Source organism: Spodoptera frugiperda, chromosome 10 (assembly GCF_023101765.2).
Source record: "Spodoptera frugiperda isolate SF20-4 chromosome 10, AGI-APGP_CSIRO_Sfru_2.0, whole genome shotgun sequence".
Classification (NCBI taxonomy): Eukaryota; Metazoa; Arthropoda; class Insecta; order Lepidoptera; family Noctuidae; genus Spodoptera; species Spodoptera frugiperda.
The window spans coordinates 4,188,508-4,211,689 of record NC_064221.1 but is presented as its reverse complement, the minus strand read 5'-3'; the positions used below and the strand labels follow the sequence as shown (position 1 = coordinate 4,211,689).

Below are 23,182 nucleotides of genomic sequence, written 5' to 3'. Positions count from 1 at the left end.
CTGCACCCGAGCCCGTACGTAATAATATAAAAAAGTATACGTAATAAAATAAAAATAAAAATGAAAGAATGTATACATTCTTTTCTTTATTTATTTTTTCTCCACAGTAGGATTTTCTCCTGTGTCGTAGGTGCGTTTACAAACCTACAAGTTCACATACACATGACACCCAGACCCAAAACAACAATTTGTAGATCACACAAAGAGTTGCTCCGTGCGGGAATGGAAGCCGAGACACGTTGACGGTGTCAGTGGAGTCATTTATTATTATAATTATATTCAACGACTTCACGAGTTGCCCTAGTAATTCAGTCATGCAATTGACGCGCCTTGTTGGTCAAGTGGTCGCAAGGGCGACTGCCGGGCAAGAGGTCCTTGGTCCGGGTCGAGCAAAGCATTGCTGGTTATTTTTTTCAGTTTATCTAAAATTTCCCAGTAGTAGCACCGAGTTTAGATTACATAGGACTCTTCACAGGACATTACAATCTATAACTAATAAATATTTATGTTTGTTCACAGAAAACGCTTGTGCGGTTACTCGGTAGGCCCGCAACTCCAATGTCCCGATCAGCAATACATACAACGTATGGCCGTGAGTCCCCTCGTATCTACCGCCCGTAGCGATATCTCCGTATCGATACCATCGCCACGCATCGCCACACGTATATACTATACAATACATACGGTATATATACCTGAGGATCTTTTTCTAGAAATATTTTCCTTCTAATTATCTCAAAAACCTCAATCTCGAATATTTTCGAAGAGATACCTAATAAAACGTATCTTTGAATATTTTTTACTATACTACGAAATCTTAAAGACTACTAGGCGATGTTTTTAGGCGATTCTGGTATCGATTACGAAGCGATTATCGATATGTACGCGGCTAGCGATGTTCCCATGGTGTTTCCGAACGTCAGAGTTCCCAAAACGCTGGCAACTTTAGTCGATTTTATGTGAGAATTTACTAAATATGGTTTTTAAAACATTGATTGTTAATTTTGTTGTTTCGGTTGAATAGTGCCACTATGTGTCGCGGTACTGACAAGCCATATGCAATGAACTAGCAAATTCTATTCTAAAATAAACACTTTAGTGTAACTAAGTCCAATAAGTACCATAAGACACATAGTGACACTATTAACCCATAGACTTTTAGTAAGTTGTCACCTTAGTCGATTTTGTGAACGCACATCACTACGTTGCTTATTCCCGTAGTGATGTGACGTTGTCGGGTCTATTGGGTTGTGACGTGATTCGACTAAATTCGACAGCTCGATTATGTAGCGTGGAATTTTCGATAATTCGCCAGTTATGTTTATATTGTATCGATATATTTAGTCGATCGGTCTATTTACCGATATATTTATATCAGTTGACACAAAATGGTACTTATAAGTTGTTCTTAATTCTTATTATAATTATTTGCTTCAAGATTCTATTATAAATTGATAGTTGTTGATTTTAATTATATCTTTATTGTTTAATTATTAACTTATATACATTATAATCATGCGATATTCACATTTAGTGCTGGGTTACGTCAGTATGTAGTCGATGGCATTTTATTAAATGTTGTAATCGACTAAATCGTTTGGGAACGAGAATCGACTAATCGCGTCGTAAAAACATACTACTAGTGATGTAGTTCGGGTATATGTTTAGTCGATTGTATGGGTATGAGAGTCTAGAATCTAGATTTTGGTCTAAATTAGACTGGATTGTAAAGGTGTGAGCGACCCGGATAGGAAGCGGTGACGACACGGCGACGGTACGATAACTACAAAGCATAAATTCTGAAAAACCTATAAAAAAAACAGTCATATATGGGTTATAGACTCGTCTAGAGAGTAAAAATCTACAATGAAATACGTAAATGTATCAATAATTATACAAAATGAAACATTTCATACATAAATATGAGCTATAGAAAGTACCGTCGACGCCCGCGCCGTTGAAAAGTTCTAGAAACAGTTTTATATTAAGGATCATCGAGGCTAGACCAATAGTATTCACTTTCTGTCAAATACACAAGCTTATTTAGGTTTTAAGCTTAATTTGGGACTAGCTAGGCTATGCATAATATCTAGATTTATCTAGATTACCACTTTAATTCATCATTTTTGGAAAAAATCTGACTAAAATTATATACACTTCTGTCTTACCTCTTAAATGGTATATGCGTGATGTTTTGTCAAGTTTCTTTTGGCTATGGTAGAGATTGACTGTTATTAGCAAGATTCAATTTTAATTTCCAAAAATGGTGTGGAAAAATTTGGTGTTGATAAACAGAATATGCATATCCTATATTACATGGGAGTTATAACATAATTGGCAGTAGATGGGTGTTACATTTCATTATGTAACAAGTTTTCAAGAATATAATGAAGTAATAGAAATGTTTTTTTTTATGTTCCCCAAAGGGTATTAAAGTCCCAAGTCAATAGGCTGCTTTATATGAGTGCTCCATCGTAGGCCTCATCATTGCTTACCACCAAGCGAGAGAGTGGCCAAACGTCAACCCATTACATATTTAAAAAAAACTAACGTCTGCCAGCTTCGACTTCGCCCGCGTTCGCGGATAAAAAGTATCCTATCACCCAAGTCAACTCATACCCTGTCTGTATACTAAATTTCATCAAAATCCGTTGAGTAGTTTCAGCGTGATTGACGGACAAACATCCAAACTTTCACATTTATAATATTATATAGTGTGATTGCTGTAAGTAAAATATTTTCCAAAATATGCATAGTTTTTAGCTGTCCCAGGCAACCGAGCGCAATTTTCATTATGCTCAAGTTAGGCCAAATTTATATTCTTTATTTATTGTTAAACGAATAAAATCTGAATCGTTTTTAATTTATAGTGAAATTATACAAAGTATAGCCATGTTTTTTAGAACAAAACGAATGAGTTTATTCCTACATTATTTATCTGTATATTTTTGATTGCAGACTTTTTGGGGGCACTAATGTGTTATTTAAAATCTTTTAAAATCATGCGCGAATAAAATTTTTACAAGGTAAATGAAATATAGACGAGTTATTTAACAGAATGTCGATCTTTTTATTTATTTATTCAGACGGTAAAATGTTTATAATACGAATTAATAACGAAATTCGATAAATGAAAAAGCTAAATGGCGCGGAAACACAAAAGTGCACGTTTTTATTTAGTTTTAACTAAATAGTTTTTAATTTAATTGAGAGAAGCATTTTATTTTATTTTATTTTCAAATGTACGTCTTCCATGTTTTAGGGTTCTCCCTGTTTATGTATATGTATATTTAATTTCGTTGATAGCACAAATTTTTTGACTAAAATAAAAATGTAACATAATAGTGCTTTTTTTAGTTTTAGTAACCTAGTTTTTAATATTTTAGTGTTGAGCTTTTAGGTAAATAAGGTCCAAAGATGCGGCCGTATCTAATACGGCCGGCAGAATATCAATATTTTAGCAGTATTTGAGTTTAAAAAAATATTTTCAAAGATTATATACTATTTTTTTTTTTCGTTTATAAGGTGGACACAATTTTAGCCTCTAAGTACAAAGATTACTAACCTATCCTAACATTAATTTACTAAATAGAATTACCATTATTTATATTTAAAAAGGAATATTAAAAATTTGGTTTATGTACTTACACCTTGTGCTATTTTAAGAGATACGTTTAAAAGAAATACAAAAATGATCTATTTTATCGTTAGAGACGAATCTTAATATATTTTTGATTTAGTGACTTTATTTCCCGTTTTAGGTAATTTTGGCAACTTTTGGGCGACAGGAGTGGTACACTAAGTGGCTAGACTATCGTTCTACTTCCATTCCACTGAAACATTGTAAAATATCTAAGCGATTTTCATAGTAGCAGCGATAGTTGCCCCACTGTTGCCCAACTGTCGCCCAACTTGTTGCTTTGTAGTGAGTAACCAATTTTTGGCTATTCTCAAGTGGCTTTTAGTACCAAATTGTTATTTCTTAGAGCAAAACACTGGTTATATGAAATCTTATTATGTGTTACCTATAACGGTGGAATAATATAAATTGTTAATATATAATTTGTTAAAAATGGTCCTTAATATAAGAAAGTTAAGCTGGAGTTTGTGTTATGTGCCATAAATGTAGTGTTGCCAGCGGAAACACCATATCCTATGTTACCATACTAAAAAAAAAACTGAAAATAATTCCTTCCTTCGTATCATTATGTAAAGTAACAAAAAATCGCTATTTTTTGCTTTCTAATCGTAACACTGTCGTTATAATAATTATTTTTTAAATATAACTAAATATATTGAAATTGTATTTTTTCTTTTTTTTGTGTTATATAAGTTTCACTTTAAATGTAAGTAGAAGAGAATATAACGTACATTTAAAATATTAAATGAAACTATATGTTAATTCATATGTCGTATAGAGGTTACCACGGTTGGCCGCCTGTCAATTATGGGCGAATTTTGATTATGTGAAACGACTTCGGTGGCATAGAAACATAAAACCAAAAAGTTTAATCGAAATAATCCAGACCTTAAGTAAATATCGTTGAAAAAACAACTCTATTTGATGAAGAATAAGGTATTTTGTTCAAAATGTCACCGTATGTCGTTATATCGTGCAATAAGGTGACCTCTATACAAATCACATCACCATAGGATCATTGTAATTATAAATTAACATGGCATTCTTTATTATATATGTAAAATTTGAAAAAAAAAGTACTATTTGGTAGCTATTTAAGTAAGTAATAGTGTATCGCAAATAAAATGGATTGCAAAAGTAACAAAAAAAGGTATATTATAATATTGTAGACTGCTAAAATTTGGGTCATTTCTATCTTGCAGTGCCACGGTAGTCGGATCTGTTCGGGCTGAGACACGACTTTTACGACTAAACCAACCATTTATACGACTCTAAAATCATGTTTGTGAAGAATTTCTTTTGTATAGTCAGTATATCTTTATTTATACATGTCAATGTACTGTTATTTGCTAAAAAATCAAACGAATTTTAATGAAATCAGACAATTTGGGGTAATTATTATTATATGATATTTATTATTGACATAATCACAATGTTATTTTTGAAATGTAATGTTTACTATTTTAAGTACTTTTTGGTACTGGTCGTAAAAGTTGTGGTTCAGTAAAAGGAACATACTGTCATTTCGATCTTATGCACAAATTAATTTTGAAACTGACTTATTGGTAGGCCCGGTACTTAGTGGGAGTTTTTCATAACTAGACATTGTTTACTTGTAATAATTAATATTATTATTTTTAAATGCAAAGGGCTCTTGGAATTGAAAACGAATAAGCTAAGATGGTAATTAACTAAGTCAAGTGAAGTTTTTTAACAGTTTTTTTTTTAATATTTGTTTTTTTTCTTCTAGTTATGTAAAATGATCACCAGTAAAGCGGCGCCGGGCTAAGCTTTCATATAAAAGTACACGACTTAGGAAATATCACAATTAATAGAGAAAGCACGTGAATTTTTTATATTAATTTGTATAGTTACGCCTCAGTTCGACTAGCTGTTTAGTTGACTAAACAATGTTTATACAAACGCCACTAAGCTCACAATATTTTCGGTTGTTTATACTTCAAAGACTTAAAAATAATACGTAATCAATTTAGTTTTCAATGTTTTTTATAATATCTGTGCAGTATCCGCGATTTTTTACTCGGGTCGACCGATTCTCTGTTTTTCCACTGTACATACGGCGTTAGATCATTTTTAGGGGTATTTCGTCCATATTTAAAAATGAGTTTTTGAACTAAATGTTTTTAAACTAGATGGTAAATTGCGAATAGTGAACATTCAATGCTTGAGGTGTCAGCTAGGAAGGGTCCCCTAAAATATCGACGTGGCAAACTATATGAACATATTGAACATTGTATATTGCTATCCCTCCCTCCTCCTTTACGATTTAAGTGAATGCAATAACATGTGAGTCATTGTAACGTGTATAAAGGTAGCTTAGAAAATAATTTTCTATGTTTTTCAATATTTAGATGACGTGCCGGCAGTATGAGCATGTCATCGACTCGTTCATATATCGTGTCGCCGCAAACATTGTCGACGTAGCGTTTCACTTTGTTTTGCGTGAATCCTTGACTCGTAGTATCGTCACGTCCGTTGCCAATAACCAAATAGTATTGAGAAATTCCTCCTTTTTTAATATATCTTCATAGTAGTGATAAGTGAATGTACTTGCGCACAATACGTATGTGAGGACGGTGTCGAGTACCCTTTTGTTTACAAAGCGCAGCGTGCCGGCGTACGACTGCAAATATTTTTGGTAACGTTATACCTATACCTCGTCGCATCTCTCTCGCTAATCGATCAACGCATTTAATTAGTGCTCATAGATTTCTTTCCATTGTAGCACAAAAATAAAATAATAAAAACGTATTTTTCTCTCAATTTTGGGTAGTTAATTTTTTAATAGATATTTTATAGCATAGCTCAAATTCACTGTTTGTTTAGAATCGGTATTCAGCAGCACTCGCATTGTGTTACCGGCGGACTGCGGATTGTGGTGTATTTAATCTTAATACCTACGTTTAATGATATACTGAAAATCTATATTTTTAACAAATTTAATTTAAAAAATATACCTAATTAATGAAATTCCTAAAGATAAAAATGAAATTTTTAATATTTATGTGTATAGTAGTGTGTACTGCGAGGTGATTATTAAATAACAAACGCTTGAGTTACATGTCTCCACAGATTCGTGCAAAGAGAATATAATTTACTGTCCATGAAATTAATAATATTCTATAACTGATGTGTACAAAAATCAGTATGTTTCAGGCATTTTGAATCCGACTTAATGTATGTAAAAATAAATGTTGTTTTAAAATTGTTGTATTTCATTTTGTCCTGCTATCCTAATGTCCTTCACAACTATCGTACCCCTTGTTAGGATAGAAAACAAAGAAATATAGGAACATTATTTAAACTTTAAGATAAAGATCCTTGCGAGAATGCGCTGCTCGCTAAATATCATGGGAAGAGATAATATAATCTACTCTACTAAACTGAACATAACAGATTCAACCTTAACTCCACAGCGTAACACACACATTACTTCCCAGATTTTAAAAAGGCGAATTCTGAAGAATGCGGGCGCCTCAGTCTCAGTCGTTCCCAAACTGTTGTTATGTTCAGTTTAGGAAAGACGCTTCGATGCGCTGCGACTCTGCGCTAGGATAAACTGACCCTTTAGGGGTTAGGTCTAGGAAATTAGGTGTCAACGCAGAAAGTTTCGCGAGAAGCGCACAATTGTGGCCTGCCAACCATCTTTATGATGAGGATAGAGTGCTGTCATGTAGGTCGATGGCGAAAAGACGCGGTAAGTATCAGACCAAACAATTCTTCAGAGCACTCCTCGTGGTATAGGCAATAGGGAATGCACAACGAAGCTACATCTCTACGCATTGCCAGTTTCTTTCAACAATCCGAACCGCACGCCGCTGAACGCGGTCCAGAGGATGAAGCTGGTACTGGGGTACCACCCAAAGATGAGAGAAGTATTCCATGTGGGGCCGAACCTGCGCCATGTACTTAGTAATTTTAAAAATCTTAAAATTCAGAACTACGCAACGTGTCATGGGTTCGATTCCCGCACAGATATGATCCACAAATTAATCAAGTCTTTTGTTGTTTTTTTCATAAAATGTTAGAGAAATGCATAAAATAAAACAAGAGAGAAGAGAACTCTTCTTCAACTGAGGAGCTAGCTCGCCTGTCGACTCCATGCACTGCCTTCATCCAACTTAGGCACTTTGTTGGACGACACCACACTCCGTGCCGCAATTTCGCTTAGAATTAGTATTTCCTTTTGCTCGCACCATCGTTGTCGTTATGCGCATAAATTAATTATACAGTTTTCTTCACTGCGAAGAAAAGGGCCTCGCGAACTTGATGTCGACGACTTACACATTTGGTCTAGCGCCGCCACTGTCGAAGATTCATAATATTCATACATTAATTGCTGTCTAAAGAAAATTTAGTACCAGGAAACGCAAAATAATGATCGATATTGCTAGAATAAAATATCTGAGGCAACTGATTACAATGTGAAGAGTTTTCGTTGACGATTTTTTTCGTCTTAGGGGAAGCGGGAATGGATTGTCAGACCGTTGCTGATTAAAAACCACCTCGTTCCGACTCCTGCACCGTGCCATGAATGTGAATGAACTTTCTGAAAAGGCTCAAAAATGTATGGAGCCGTTATGACCCATTTATAAAATCTCAAACCTATGTTTATAAATACATATAGGAAATCTTAGTCCTTCTGATAATTATAGAGTTACGCCAAGTGTCATGGGTTCGATTCCCGCACATCAAAGCATAAAATAAAACAAGATCATAATAAAAATCAATTTTATTATAAGTATTAAAACCAAAATTCACACTTCTGTGTAATTTCAAAAGAGCACATCGGAGAGTGAACGAGAATTTTGTCAAAAACATTTAAAAATACGTTGAGACAGTGAAACAGTTACTATAAATAAATTAATATTTACACGTCCATTGTCTTACAGTATGAAACATCTTTGGGCTAACCCATATTGCAAGTAAAACTGGAAATTGTTAAAAAAAGACTATAATTATATCAAAAAATATGTGGTTGACAGAGAATTGTATTAAAAAGGTGTTAAATTCAGATCATAACATAAATAGAGACTAGGATTCGATGACACAATGAAAGATTTAAGAGCTTAGCACAGTTTTTAGGGACAAGTTATTGCACATTACCATATTTCGGTATTAGAGTACTTTGCAAATTCAGTACATATTTACTTTCAAATGTTACTTATCTATGAATTTTGTGAGTTTTGGAGTCTTGACATCAATTTGTAGCGTCAAATAAATCTGATTTATTTTAAGGGTTTTTTTTTTTTTGGTAAATATTATACAGAAATAATTTATTTTTCACTGAGGAAACTTCTAAAATTGCTTATAAAAACCTGTGCTAAGCTTTAAACATGGACAAGTTATAATAAAACAAATTCAATAAAATTATTAAGAGTATTAAGTCGTTTCGCAAGCCTGCCCATGTGGGAAGCTACTAACAAATTATCCTAACTTATGTAAACCTTAAATATAAGCGTACTGTCCTGAACTTACATTTATAGAAAGCGTAAAAACTTTGCTTCGAAACTATTGAGGTATGTGTAGAAAAATATAACATAGTAATGCAAGTTTGGTGACTGGATTATTTAAAACTAAAAAAGACCATCAAGTGGTAGCAGTAAAAATAAATCAAAATCAAAAATGTGATAAAATCTCACAAATTCATCTCAAAATTAATTCTTTAAAACCACAATTGAACTCAAAAATTTCAGTAAAATTCTTCAAAAACATTAAAAAAACGTTTAAACAACATCTAAAATCTTAAATTACACTTAGAAATAAACTTAAATTACTTGAGGCACATTAAACTTAATCTAACGACTTTAAAATCGACATTGGCACTGTCTTATAAGTAAAAATTCAATATTACTAATTTCGTTGGAACATTTTTTACTAAATCATATTGTAAATTATTCTTTCTCTGCGAAATTACTGTCGTGGGATATACTTAATTGCAAAAGTATAGCTGTTATGGTCAACTGTGGACCATACCAACAAGAGACCCAGTGTTACTTGAAACCAGTAGAGTATTTTTCAATTATCTTATTTATTTCAGTATTTCTCTTATATTTGCTGGTAAGAAAACTAAGAATTTTCAATATAAGTATAGTTAGTTGTTTAGAGAACTTTTTGCAATGTCAATTTAAATATTAACTTTGCAAATTCAACCTTATATCCAATGAAATTTGCGACATATTGTATTGTTCAAAAGTTAAATACTTTTCTTTTTGTTTCATTGTTAACTTTTATATTGACAAATATGGCGTTTACATGTATTATGTATTAGCTCTGAGCTAGAGTAAAATTACTTCTTTTTGTAAATCAAGTAAAGATATCAATCAACCTGAAATAAACTATCACTTTTGACTTAAAAGTTTAGTACACAGCTTATTTTAAAATACACCTAATTGGACCCAAAGTAATCACTTGGCAATAGTTTAATTTTGTCATGCAATAACAAGAAAATAGTAAAATAGTATCAAAAATAATATTCTCATAAGAATATTTATGTCTTTTATTTAAATCAAACATTATTTTAAACATGCTCTTCAAGAAAAATGTTTCAAAAACATATTTTTACAAAAATATCAAAAAGGCATGCAGAATGTTTGCTTTTAAAATCACTGTAACAATTTTTTAAGAGTTAAAACTACACTTTTAACAATTTTTAACTTACACATCTTGTCTTTTATCCGCAAAACATCAGAAATAGGAGTTTTCATATGTAATCAGTATAAGATATCCTTTATGTAGTCTTTGCCTACTATTGAAATAGTAATATATTATTACTCAAATGTAAAAATGACATTTGCAACATTTTTTTAACCTCTTGTCTGATGGTATATAACAGGTTAAAGATTTAGAACAATTTTAACACAGAATAGCAGATATTACACCTATTAATGCCCTTGTAACATAAATTACTGTATATTTTCACAATAGTAATCAAAGTATTCTGGAAAAAAGTTCATAAAACACGAGTTTTCCTTAGTTATGCATTCCATGCATTAATTATTGTCCATAATCTTAACTTAGAACATATTTAAGTTAACAATAGTCACAAATACACTGCAGTTTTCACACACTGAGGTAGACTTGTTTTTCGCACTTCACACACAAGTTGTTGATAGTTAGTTTTATTTTAGCTTGCAAGTGGTAGTGTAGGCTTTTTATAATAATAACTATAGGTTTTCGATAAGATAATAGTTATAAATTTGTTTCTTATTCACTACAGAGTAAGAATTAGACAAAAATGACATCAAAAACCATCAGAATTAATATAAAAAAGCCTACGAAACTGCCACAAAGCTAAATACCACCAAAATCACTTAAAAAACACTTCATATTAATATTTACACGTCATGGAGTTTGCAAACCGAACTTTAATGAACACAAACACCTTTTTATAAAGTTTTTCAACACTTATACTGAGTTTTTTCATTCCAAATATACATAGAAGTTTGGCGTTCCACAGTATTTGGTCGCGAAGGCTTTGCCTGCCGCCGTGGGCGCGCTAAAGGCGATGTCTGTCACTCTTAGCGCTTCACCGTACAGGAAGGAAGCCCGGGCGCAAGATAATAAGCGTGCTGCAATACCACGCCTCCTATGGTTTATGTGTGTCCAAATTCGGGATACACCGCACCTATAAATAAAGTATATTGTGTTATTTATGGAAAAAAATGTGAAAAAATGAACATACACAAGTTAAAAATAAGGAATAAGATTTAAGCTAATAAGTAGCAATTGAGTTCTTAATTATGAGTATTATAACTTAGTATAAGCTTTCCAAAAGCGTCAAATTATCGTAAACATACATGTACACAGAAGCTAAATAAACAGAAACTTTATTCAGTATTAATTATGTTGTCGACTAGGTATGCAAAATTACCAAGACAATTATAATATGGTCGTAACTTTAACTGTGAGAACAAATAAATATAGAAATTATATAAAACTTACTTGACAGAATAACCCTCGACGCTGCAGCAGTCAGGGTCGCCGGGGATCAGCTTGTACGCTCGCAACTTGGGCTCCACAATCAGACAGCCCACTATTTGTTTCTTATCCACGTATAAGTACGCCTGGAAATTGAAATTCAAAATTGAATGGACTGAAGATTTTGTTATTTTTTAATGGGATAAGTACATTACAATGTCTAAAATAAATGTGGGAGAGCCATGGCCATGTCGGTACGAATGGGCCGGCTCGACCGGAGTGATACCACGGCCTCACAGAAAACCGACGTGAAACAACGCTTCCCAATCTTCCCAATCCCCGATTCCCCAACAACCCTTAACTAACCTAACCCCCAAAAGGCCGGCAACGCACTTGTAACGCCTCTGGTGTTTCAAGTGTCCATGGGCGGCAATTGCTTACCATCAGGTGATACGTCAAAAAAGTCAAAGCCAAGGTCGATTCTTCACTTTGAAACATTGGCTACATAAGAGCCTTAGCAATAATTTCCACACTTAGCAATTGAATGGAGACCGCTCTTGAATTCAATTCCGATCGATCGACATTGATATTGTGAAATTTCGTACTCTTGAGTTGCAACACTAGCGCCCATTGCATCCGTATTGCGTAGATATTGAATGAACTAAATAGTATTGAGTTTGGCTTTATATTTCGTACTCTGAATGCATTTTAATAGTTTGGACATGGAATAATTATTGAGATTACATTGGATGGACATTGCATTGACATTGAAATTGGGTTCAAGATTAGACGGCCTGACTTGAGCAGTAGTACTTACGGCACTTGCGGGAAATGTACCTTACTCTGCTATCACAACTTGCTTCTGTATTTATAACAAACTAGCTTCAGCCAGCGGCTTCACCCGCGTTCCAGCGTAATAAAAAAATAGCCATGTGTTATTCCAGAATATAATCAACCCGTGTTCCAACATCCCGAGCCCTTCAGCAAACACACACACTCACTAACTTTCACATTTATAATATTAGTACGATATAATTTTCAACTCACCGTATAAGCATGTATCTGGTCCTTGGGCAGTTCGTTCCCGTACCCCAGCTGAGGATGCACCACTCTGTTCAGCAGTTGATCCACTTTCTTCCACCCATTCTCTCCTCCTCTAATGCGGATGCACCGCTCTGTGGGACTCGGCCTGTCCACTATGCACTCGTCTTTAAAACCCTGCAATTTTTAATTATTTGTTAGTTATAAGATAGAAAGAAAGCAATACTAACCGCAGCACTCGGAGTCGTTTAATGGTTATGTAATCCATTGCTCAGCAATTATTTTCTAAATACAATCGTTAATATGGAAGTAAGGTACAAAATTTCGCGCGCGCGTTCTTTCCTTCAGCTCTTAGCAGCGAGGCGCCCGCGCCCATGTTATCGGAAGACTAGTAGGTATTTTGGAACATTACACACGCATGCTAAAGAAATTTTGTTCTTTTGTTATTGTGAAAAAAATAAAACTAATGAGTATACAAAAAATGTTTCTTTGGGAAAGTTGTTTGTAATCATGAATACAATCACGTGTTTAAATATCGTTCACTAATTATTAGTCACCCTATACAGGTTATGTTAAAGTTTAACTTACATTGAACTTCAGCACATCTGTAGCGTTGTGGTGCACCAAGTGATCATGCTCGTCTTGAGGGTCGCCAATCTGAAAGTAAACAATTAATAGTCATTATTTATTTGTCTCAAACAGCAATAGCCAGTTTCTGCTAGTTACACAGCAGTAGTTAGCAATATTTTTTATTTTTATAATAACTATCGTGAGACATACTAAATGAACTAAAAATCACGGTTTACTCACGTCACGCAGCCTATTGTGCGACGTCGTCGCGTTCGCGTACGCTGCTCATGATGATGAGTCCTTCTGTGACTCGGAACTAGTAGAGCATTTCTCTTAATTTCCGTGAGTAAACCGTGATTTTTAGCTAAATTTTTTTACTAGCTGCTTCCGCGCGGGTTTACCCGGTCTGCTCGGTTCCTATTGATAGTAGCGTGATGTTTTATAGCCTATAACCTACCTCGATAAATGCGCTATCCAACACAAAAAGAATTATTCAAATCGGACCAGTAGTTCCGGAGATTAGCGCGTTCAAACAAACAAACAAACTCTTCAGCTTTATAATATATTAGTAATTAGTAATATTAGTAATTAGTATTAGTATTAGTATATTAGTATTAGTATTAGTATAGATATTTGAATATATGAAAATGTTAGCAATAATTCTATGAAATAAATACCTGATAGATAGTCCCACACTCCGTGCACTGGGTGGCTCCAAACTTCTTCTGCCCGGCGTCTATGACGTACTGGTCCTCACCAGTCTTGATCAACTTCTTACTCTTGTCTCCAACTGACAGGAAAAGACATAACATTGAATATAACTTGGACACTAAGTAGTATAGATCATAGTGGCTAATCTAAAATTAACTCTGCATGTGTGGACTATTGTACAGTGTACAGTCTGTCAAAGTATTCGGTTAACGGGTAAGAAACTGCATGATCGTTTTTTTTAACAATTTCGCAACTATTGTTAATAATGAGTGAACTCAACCCCAATAATGTAGTTTTGCCTTTATTAATTCTTCAATTATTCACCAGGTATAATAATATGAGTCGCTGAATATGTTGCTAGGCGCAAGACTCGAGAACAGCTGAACCGTTTTCCCTAATTCCTATTTTGTTAGGTATTTTTATTGTTTGGAGAAGGTTCTTAAAAAATTAAAGAGATGCGTAAATTTTCTGAAGCAAACAAAGTTAGTGAGGTCTATAAATAATATAAATAGATGTTCTTTACCTTTCGAGTTTGCAGCAGCAGCAATGCCAGGGTTGGGCTTGTCGAAGATGGGGAACAGTTTAGGTTTGTCGGACTTGTCACTAGTGTCTGTTGACGTCGTGGGCACATCTGAAACGAAATAAATAAGGCATTATATACTAACCCTGGCTTTCCGTGATCAAAACCATAATTCATTACAAACATAAACATTCCTTAGTAATCACACTATCTATTGATGGATGTGGTACAAAAATCTGGCCAGATGTTTTGATCGGACAGACGCGAAAAGATACATTTTTTAGGTAAAAATTGGTAGCTGACGATCCACCGCCGCCTCGCTGCCACCCATGGACACCCGAAACACCAGAGGCGTTACAAGTGCGTTGCCGGCCTTTTGGGGGTTAGGAATTTAAGGGTTGTTGGGGAATCGGGGATTGGGAAGATTGGAGTAATTGGGTCTCCGGTAACCTCACTCACACAACGAAACACAACGCAAGCGTTGTTTCACGTCGATTTTCTGTGAGACCGTGGCATCACTCCGGCCGAGCCGGCCCATTCGTGCAGAAGCATGGCTCTCCCACACTCTCTATATAAAAGACGTTTGTCATAATCTTCACACATAACACAGGCGGGTTTCAATATTTCAAGTTTATCATGTTTATAAGTTATATTTAAATAATATAAAAAAACAAAATGCAATTGTCTGTGCGTGGTAAACGACCTTGGCTTTGGTTGAAACAAAAAACGTTACGAACAATGGTACATTAATCTGTGAATTTTCACAAATTATTATAATTCTTAATTACCTACCCATGATATTATAATTTAATGCTGTTTTAACGCAATTTGGTTTTGTGTGGAGTATTAAATTATACACTTGGACGCGGTTTCACTTGCCTGCCCTGTTCCTAAGTGGTTTAGCGAGATGTTATTAGGAAAATTAATTGTTTTAGATGCAATCATATTTTTTTCTAATAGGATTGCTTCTAGAAGAAGAATTCTAGAATTAAACCGTCGAGCTTGGAATTTTCACACATAAAAATGATTCGGACAAATGATCGCAAGCACGACTTAACTAAACCAGAGATTTGGTCTCAAATTATGGAGTGGCGATAAGTATTATTAAGCTTTTCAGTATCGGAAATTCGAGGTAATGTTACAAGTATTTGTTTTAAAATACTTCACAAAAAGCACTTTCGAAAACCGACGCCTATTTATAAGCTAAACCTCTTTGTTCAAGCCATAAAGGGAACCTTCACGTATCCCGTCCCTACCAAAGACCGGGAACCAGCCGGTAATACGTCTGCTTGTCTTCCTATAAAGGATTGACGTATATTTTCTTACCTTTAACAACAGGCGGTATGGTCTCAGTGGATGCCAACACGGCTTCAGGGTTGATGTTGTTAGACTCCGCCATCTTGAGAATCTGTTCGTCCAGCATCTTCAATTCACGCTCGATCTCGTCCAAGTCCGGTAGTACTTCTTGTGCTGAAATGTGTTTATTATTTCATTATTATTTGTTGGATATTCCTTGGAGCTTGGATATTTCAAAGATACAACAAGTTGTGAAGTCGCGGGATAAAACCCCGTGTGTTATTTCCAGACCATAATCTACCCATACCCCAAATTTCATTTCAACACCTTCAGCAGTTTTGACACGATTGATTATCAAACATATAAACTAACAAACATTCGCTTTTATAATATTAGTAAAAATTAAACTTTGCTTTGTTTTTTTTTTTTAATTAATATTGGCTAAGTATTTAGCGACCGCATTGTTGGCGCGGTGGCTGGGCAACTCGCTGCCGTGCAACGTATAGCAAAATCGATTCCCGCATGGATCATCTGTTTGTGTGATCCACAAATTGTTGTTTCGGGTCTGGGTATCATGTGCGTGTAAACTTGTATGTTTGTAGACGCTCACAACACAGGAGAAACGTCTAGTGGGGTCAAAAAACAATTGTAACTTACAACAACAACAACTGAACAAAACAGTTAATACAACATCCTACATCAAAAAAGTAAGAAAAGATATGACCAAATACATCTCAAACGGCAGTTGCATAAATAAATCTCACGCCACCCTTATCTTTGCAACCAAACCACAAGGTCTCGAGTCGGACGCAAAGACGCGTTACAAATACCAACGACCAAGCAACCCCTAAGAAAAAGTTAGAAAACCAGTTTCTCTATACATTGTAAGGGCAACAGCTGTCCACTCCCTAACTAATAATACTCTAGGGGTCTGCTAAGTGAATAGTATGACCACCTGTTTGTAATAGTGATATTATGAGTGAACTTTGACTTTAGACCGTTAGACACAGGTGAGGTTAGAATAAAATGTAATTAGATGAAAAAAAATGTAATACTATAATGAACGAACGAATGAACTGTATTGTTTTTTTTTTATTTGATGGGTCGACGTTTGGCCGCTATCTCGCCTGATGGTAAGCGATGATGCGGCCTACGATGGAGCACATCTGCCCATAAGCAACCTATTCCGGGCTTTGAATATACCCAGGTTACACCCATCAGGAAACACAGACTCCAGCAAAGAATTCCACTCCCTAGCAGTTCTTTGGTTATCGCAAAGCAACGTGTTGTGGGTTCCTTTCTCGCATAGAAAAAATATACATATGGCCCAGCGCACACCAGCGGAGAGGCGACGAAGATTCTGAGAATAAAACTATGTATATTCGCAGCATTTTCGCCACTGTTCCGCCGCGCTAGGCCTTTGTGTGATCTACAAATTGTTGTTCCATGTATGACCACGGTTGGCAGGCGGGTCTGGGATCGCTGTTTAAAAGGTTTGGAATATCAGAGCGTTGTTGCTCGATCTATGAATTGTGTGTTCCCTTATTGGGGTCTTATGACACCCACGTGAAGAGTGACACTGTATTTTGTTCAGAGCCATCACATGACTATGAAATGTAATATTTACCGAAAAATATAAAAAGACAATTACCTTGCACAGCATTCTCCTCAACCAGAATATACCCGCCTTCCACGGGCAGAAACTGTCCACTCTTGGGCAGCTCGCCATGGCTCTGCGCATGACCGTCCACTTCAGTCATAACCACGTCATTCGCTACCGAAGGTGGCAAGGTCAGATCTATTGATGGCACTGACACTCGTGACAAAGGTGCTACCGACGGTGGTAGTGCCACTTGCGGTAACGTCGCTACCGTCGACGGTAGACCATTGTTCTGCGGCATTATTTCCTTCTGGCAACCCAGCTCTACAATAACAGCTTCGCTATCCTGTGGTAGTGTTGCCATGTTAACTGGCACGGCTGTGATTGGTTGGAATATTGGTTTAGTTTCTTCTATAACTGTGCTGTTGAAACATGGTAGCTCTTGTATGGGCTTTGAGTATGATAGTTCGGATTCCGGAATGTCTTCCTCCGTCCATTGGCTTAATAGGGCTTCTATTGTCTGTTTTTCTTTGTCAAATGGATCCGCTTTATCTGTAGAAGAAGGAAAATATTATAAGTTATTCTATTGAAGGCCTTTTTGAGGGAGGAAAATCATCCAATGACTTCTCCCGCTTTCGGTGAAGCGAGAGACAGACCTATCAGTGGATGGGTAACCTATCAGTACTAATAATAGATATTTTTTGATTTTTAGTTTTTACATAAAGCAATGATCGCTTACTCTAAGCGGATTTAAGATTATATTTTATTTTTGTTGTAATGTATGTATATGGAGTTTATAAATAAAACTCATGACAAAAAACTAAAGCAGGATATGATACTTATATTAGAAAAAATATTATTATGTTCTAATGAGCTAAAGCTCATTACTAAAGTAATGATCTATCAATCAGCTAGTTATTGCATTTAGTGATGAAATATTGAAGAAAAAACTTTTAACAAATAATCAAAAGCAATGTTATTAGGAGTTGTAGCAAAAAGTTTCAGGAAATATGTTATCGGCCCATGTTATCAGGATAAACACATCTAACGATATATGTATCTAATTTTATTGTTTGTGTAGTTAAAATTCCTTTGCCTGATCCGGGAATCGAACCCGAGACCTACTAGTGACCACTCCACAAAACCAGGCAGTCACAGAATATTCTTGTCCCTCATAAAATCCTATCTGTATCTATCGCAATAAAGTTGAAAATCGCCTAATTAATGATTTTATTACTCCTCAGTTAAACTTAATACGCGGTTCAAATGAGACAATTACATATACCGAAAAATCTACTGAGCAATCTATTCACAATCATGGCTTAAAAACGTTTGAAAGGTCACACGACAACGCGACGCAACCTTAATAACATATTCAATGAAAACAATTAAATATACAAACTAAACAACATATCTACTAATTAATATTACTTGTATAACGAAAATATAAAATTCAGAGGACATACAATGGCGTTCACACGCTAACAATAAGAAACACTTACCATTACAGAGTTCCTGCGACGAGTTCTGGCTCTGGCTTTGGCTGAGCATTGACGCATCAGTCACATTGGGATTCGAAATGACGGTGTCATTCAACATGGAACTATTCAGCGAAGCATTCTGGTACTTCACTACCTTACTCTTGTGGTACTTAGGCTTCCTAATCCTATGTCTCACTCCTGAATTAATCTGTCCCGGCTTCCTCTTACGTCTGTGAGAGTGAGAATGTCTCAAACGCCTGTTGGTGGTCGTAGCTTCAATCGCGTGCGAAATCTTAGCTGTTAGGTTCGTGTTCAGGTCTGGGTTGCTCTTCCCGTAGAAGGACTTAGCAGACAAGATTTCTTTTAGCCTGTCGCTGTTGAACAGTGACAGACGTGCTTTAGGAGCATTTTCCAGTCTAGGGTACTTAGAATTTGGACCGTGTTCCGAAAGACTATCGTTCCGAAGTCTCTTGTTGCTCTTTTCGCTGTCACAAGCCGATTCGGGACTTTCACCAATCTCTATGACGGAACGACGGTTGTGTCCCAGTTTAGGGGGCGAAGCACCCGCGTCTGTCGTTTGAGGAGTCTTCTGCATCTGCGTAGGGGAAATGATGCTAGTCATATCCATTTTTGTCAAGCAAACCACCGCGGTTTTCATCGGAGAAACATTTTTCTTCTGTTCCAAAAGTATGCCTTTGAAGCTGTGGAATTTGGGAGTCAGCTTGTTCCTTCTATTGGATCTCCTTAGAGATTTAGTGGGTGTATTTTCCTTAGAATCTGTTCCTGAATCAGTGTCAAAGTTTAGGTCTTTCAGAGAGCTGCTGCAGCTTTCTGTGTCGGCGATGAGACTGGCCAGGCTTTTGCGAGCCCGGCTTGAGGTAGAAGAAGTTGTATGGACACTGGCACATGAGTGCGTAGAAGATGGAGTACCAGGGTGGTTGTTCAGGTGAGGAGTAGCCGGAGTGGACACTGAACCTGAACATTTTGACTCTGGACAATACCTCGTCTGATACTTCTTCAAAGTAAATGGAGATTTGATAAAATTCTTCAAATCATTGCTTTCCTTCAGAAGCTTACGAGTCTGGCTTCTTGTTTCATCTGTGAATAATAAAATATAAATGATATTATGAATTATAGCTGGGATATGACGGTTTAATACTTATCGCTTATTGTTATAATTGTAATTAAAATACAGGAATATAATATACAATTTGCATACAATGCCTGTTTGTACTGTGCTTCAAGTAACTTGTGGAAAATAAAATAAAAAGAATATTGTTTTAAAATTGAGATTAAATCAATGGTTATTTTAGATTTGAATTGAATAATGACTGCATGGAAAAACTCGGTATTATCCATGTTGTTTCAGATATGAGGGTCATGTGTATGTGAACTTGCATGTTTGTAAATGCAATCACAATACAGGAGACAATGCTAGTGTGGGTTAACATTGACATGTCTTTATTAATAGGCATAAGTTATATAGCAAAAAGTATCCTCTAGCATGGCTTAAACCAGTTGAGATCCTCCTTAAACAGATACATAAAAAAGCCAATACCATAATAATTAATTTAGTATGTCTCACGAAAGTAATAATACAAATCCCACAAAAGCTTTAAAATACCTAATAAGGCATTGATAAACTGGTAGATATCAATGCCCAGTCTAATTACAATGACGCCATTTAAAACTAATCAGTGCTAGATAGTCTGATTTTGACCCAGTTATGATTATAAAACATCTGGCTCAGTAATTACTGGTAATTGGCGATTAGGAACTTTATAATTAGGTCATCAGTCTGTGTTGATGGTCACATGTGAAGAACCATATTGTGTCTGAATGATTTTTAATATAAAATTTATTAATTAAGCTTTTTCTTGGTCCATGATGTCCTTAAATGGTTGACCATCAATGGCAGTCCATTGTTAAACAATGGGCCTCCTCTACATAAGATGAGTTGCAATAATCTTCAGTAGTCAAGTATTAGAGAACTATAAGGGTGCACCAGAGATGTGCTATGTAGTTATGCTACGAAAATGTATTGATAGTAGGGAAGCCATCTTTCCATATAAAAAACATAGCTTAGCTGTCCATTTCCACGAGTCCTGTGCAATGTGTATGTCAATGCAATGAATATGATTGGTGGAAATCAAATACATCCACAGCAACATTGCATAGCACTTCTTTGGTGGATAATAACTCAAACTTTACTCCTATCTAACTTCCAATGAGCTTTTCTTAAAAGAATATTTAGCATCATCAGCTAAAAGCCATTCATTTCTGAACATAAACTTCCTCCAATAACTTCGAGACTAGCAGATAAGGAGATGAGGAATACTTAAAGAGCTATACTTCATGTAATAAGTCAGTTTTGAACTGATTTTTGAGGCCTAGGGACTACAATTGAGGTTTCATTTAGAATATGTAAGAAACACAAGTAGGCTCAAAGCAGACTAACCCCAAATTTCTATAGAAAACTTATAGGTTTATACAGTAGTAGGGTATATATCCTACTACTATAAACGAAGAACCAGTAATATAGCAACTAAATAATTGTATGTATGTAATTAGAAGGTAATCCTTCTAATTTGTTTACTCTACAACTGTGTACATAGATGTTAGTCTTAGTCACTCTTTTGTTGACAATGTATTTTAGCCAAAAATTATAGAAACATTGTAAGAATACACCTAAAAACACCATAACCATGTTCCTGATACAAATAGTACATGTTTTAATACAAATCATTCGCTAAAACAGCTATTATAATGAACGAAAATGAAGTTAAACGCAAGTTACATACAAAACAATTGTCAGACAGGAAAAAGGTACACAAGGTTAACTTGTAAGTCAAAATCAAGGACTTAGGACCTCTTACATGCATTGGAAAGTAATACCACATGGATAGGTCCACAAAGCCCTTCATCTGTCTATTTAAAGTATTGTTTACAATAATAACACGGCTGTAGTTAGCAGATGCTAAGAATATCAACAAAAAATACTCACGCCACAGGCTTCGCTCTGGAGTCTTGGGAACATTCTGGTCATTCTCATCAGAACTGGAATCCAGCGTACTGATGATCCCCAAATCACAATCTTCACTGTCGCTCTCGCTGTCCACCACCGGCAGCTTCCTATGCGTCGTCAATGACTCCCGCGAAGGCAACTCCTCACGTTGAAATAACCCCTTCTTACGCTCAGACATTTTTGGCGTATGAGTGTGCGGGATCCGCGTCGAACGCCTAGGAGTCGTCGCAGACATTTCTACGACCGAATTCCTGACCTTAATTAACAATAAAACATGAAATAGGACACGGCACTCTCAACGTATCGGTGATCCAGCCTCACAACACGATACAATTTCTACTCGTATATTGATAGTACTGCTACATATTGTAGCTCGAACAAAGTTAATAAACGTTAAATTAACGATTACAGCGGTTTTTAGTTTAGAAAATACGTAAATTGCAATTAAAAACGTGCATCAAAAACTTTTATCAAACGTTAGCAAGCAACCATTGTTGTTTGGCGCGTAAACACCTGTCATGTATGGTGTTGCCAGAATAAAATAAATACTATTTCAAATTGGATCTAGGATTCAATTTTTATTTTCATAAAATAATTATGTTTTTATTACTAATATTCATCATTACATGATTGAATATTAGTATTTATACAAAAAATAAAATTATGGGTACTTAAAATCGTTTCTCAATATGAATACAATCACTTTTCAGTGCTTTGTTTCATTAACTAATCTCGTACTTAATCTTACATACTATTAACTTTCTTATAAATGTAAATTATGTGAATGTCTACTTACCAAATAATGTAATTTCTATTTATAAGGTTTATTTTAATAGTAGTTTTTTCTATGTGTTTAGTGCGAATTTATTTCCGTAATTAAAAACTGGTAACATTTATGGCAAAATTTCGCGCCCTTCTTTCATCTTTCGCGCCTAGATTATTTTCGAGTTAACTGATTTCTTTTTTCAATTTTTTTTTTTTACTAGCGATAGATACTTATCCAAATTGCTAATTTGACTTTGTTTACAGACAGGTTGGAAAAGATCAGATTTATTCGAGAGCGCTCCGCTTGCTGTCTGGTTTCTGTTTAATGTGTACCGAATGACCGAATGTACCGATATAAGTAAGCTAGGATGTGTAGTCTTTATCGGCCATAATTAATAAGCCATCATAACAGAAAGAAATGAATAAAGCTAATGATGATGCAGCTAATTATTACCTATTTACTTAATTAGTAATTATCTATTTACTAAATTGGAAAAAAAATACAAATTAGCCATCTTATCATGCGATATTACCTACTCATTTAATCTAACGATGCAAATATGCGCAACATCAAAGTAAGTTAGGTACATGT

General features: G+C 35.2%; 2 protein-coding genes across 6 annotated transcripts in view; one reads left to right on the top strand and one right to left on the bottom strand.

The window, feature by feature from the left end:
* Positions 1–6,866, top strand: part of LOC118277347 (guanine nucleotide-binding protein G(s) subunit alpha) — a 40,496-nt gene extending 33,630 nt beyond the window's left edge. For all 5 annotated transcript variants that reach the window (XM_050696336.1, XM_050696335.1, XM_050696333.1 and 2 more), the window contains one exon: positions 520–6,866. The gene's annotated coding sequence lies outside the window, so the exon portion shown is untranslated. The remainder of the gene's footprint in view (positions 1–519) is intronic.
* Positions 6,867–8,378: 1,512 nt separating this feature from the next.
* LOC118277522 (N-acetyltransferase eco) lies at positions 8,379–22,344 on the bottom strand. The gene is made up of 10 exons (XM_035596354.2): positions 21,805–22,344; positions 18,822–19,898; positions 17,371–17,871; positions 15,750–15,893; positions 14,427–14,534; positions 13,870–13,982; positions 13,211–13,279; positions 12,629–12,799; positions 11,606–11,727; positions 8,379–11,288 (listed from the first exon to the last, which is right to left on the bottom strand). Exons 1-10 carry the CDS (start codon positions 22,058–22,060, stop codon positions 11,084–11,086), a joined length of 2,766 nt encoding a protein of 921 aa, XP_035452247.2. The 5' UTR covers positions 22,061–22,344; the 3' UTR covers positions 8,379–11,083.
* Positions 22,345–23,182: the final 838 nt, after the last annotated feature.

What these genes read in the sequence shown, in the direction of transcription:
- LOC118277522 (XM_035596354.2), bottom strand. Translation starts at nt 22,060, where the DNA reads ATGTCTGCGACGACTCCTAGGCGTTCGACGCGGATCCCGCACACTCAT. An exon ending in TGAGGAGAATGCTGTGCAAG is followed by an intron (nt 15,894 to 17,370) that starts GTAATTGTCTTT and finishes AACACATTTCAG; the next exon opens with CACAAGAAGTACTACCGGAC. An exon ending in ACCAGATACATGCTTATACG is followed by an intron (nt 11,728 to 12,628) that starts GTGAGTTGAAAA and finishes TTCAATTTCCAG; the next exon opens with GCGTACTTATACGTGGATAA.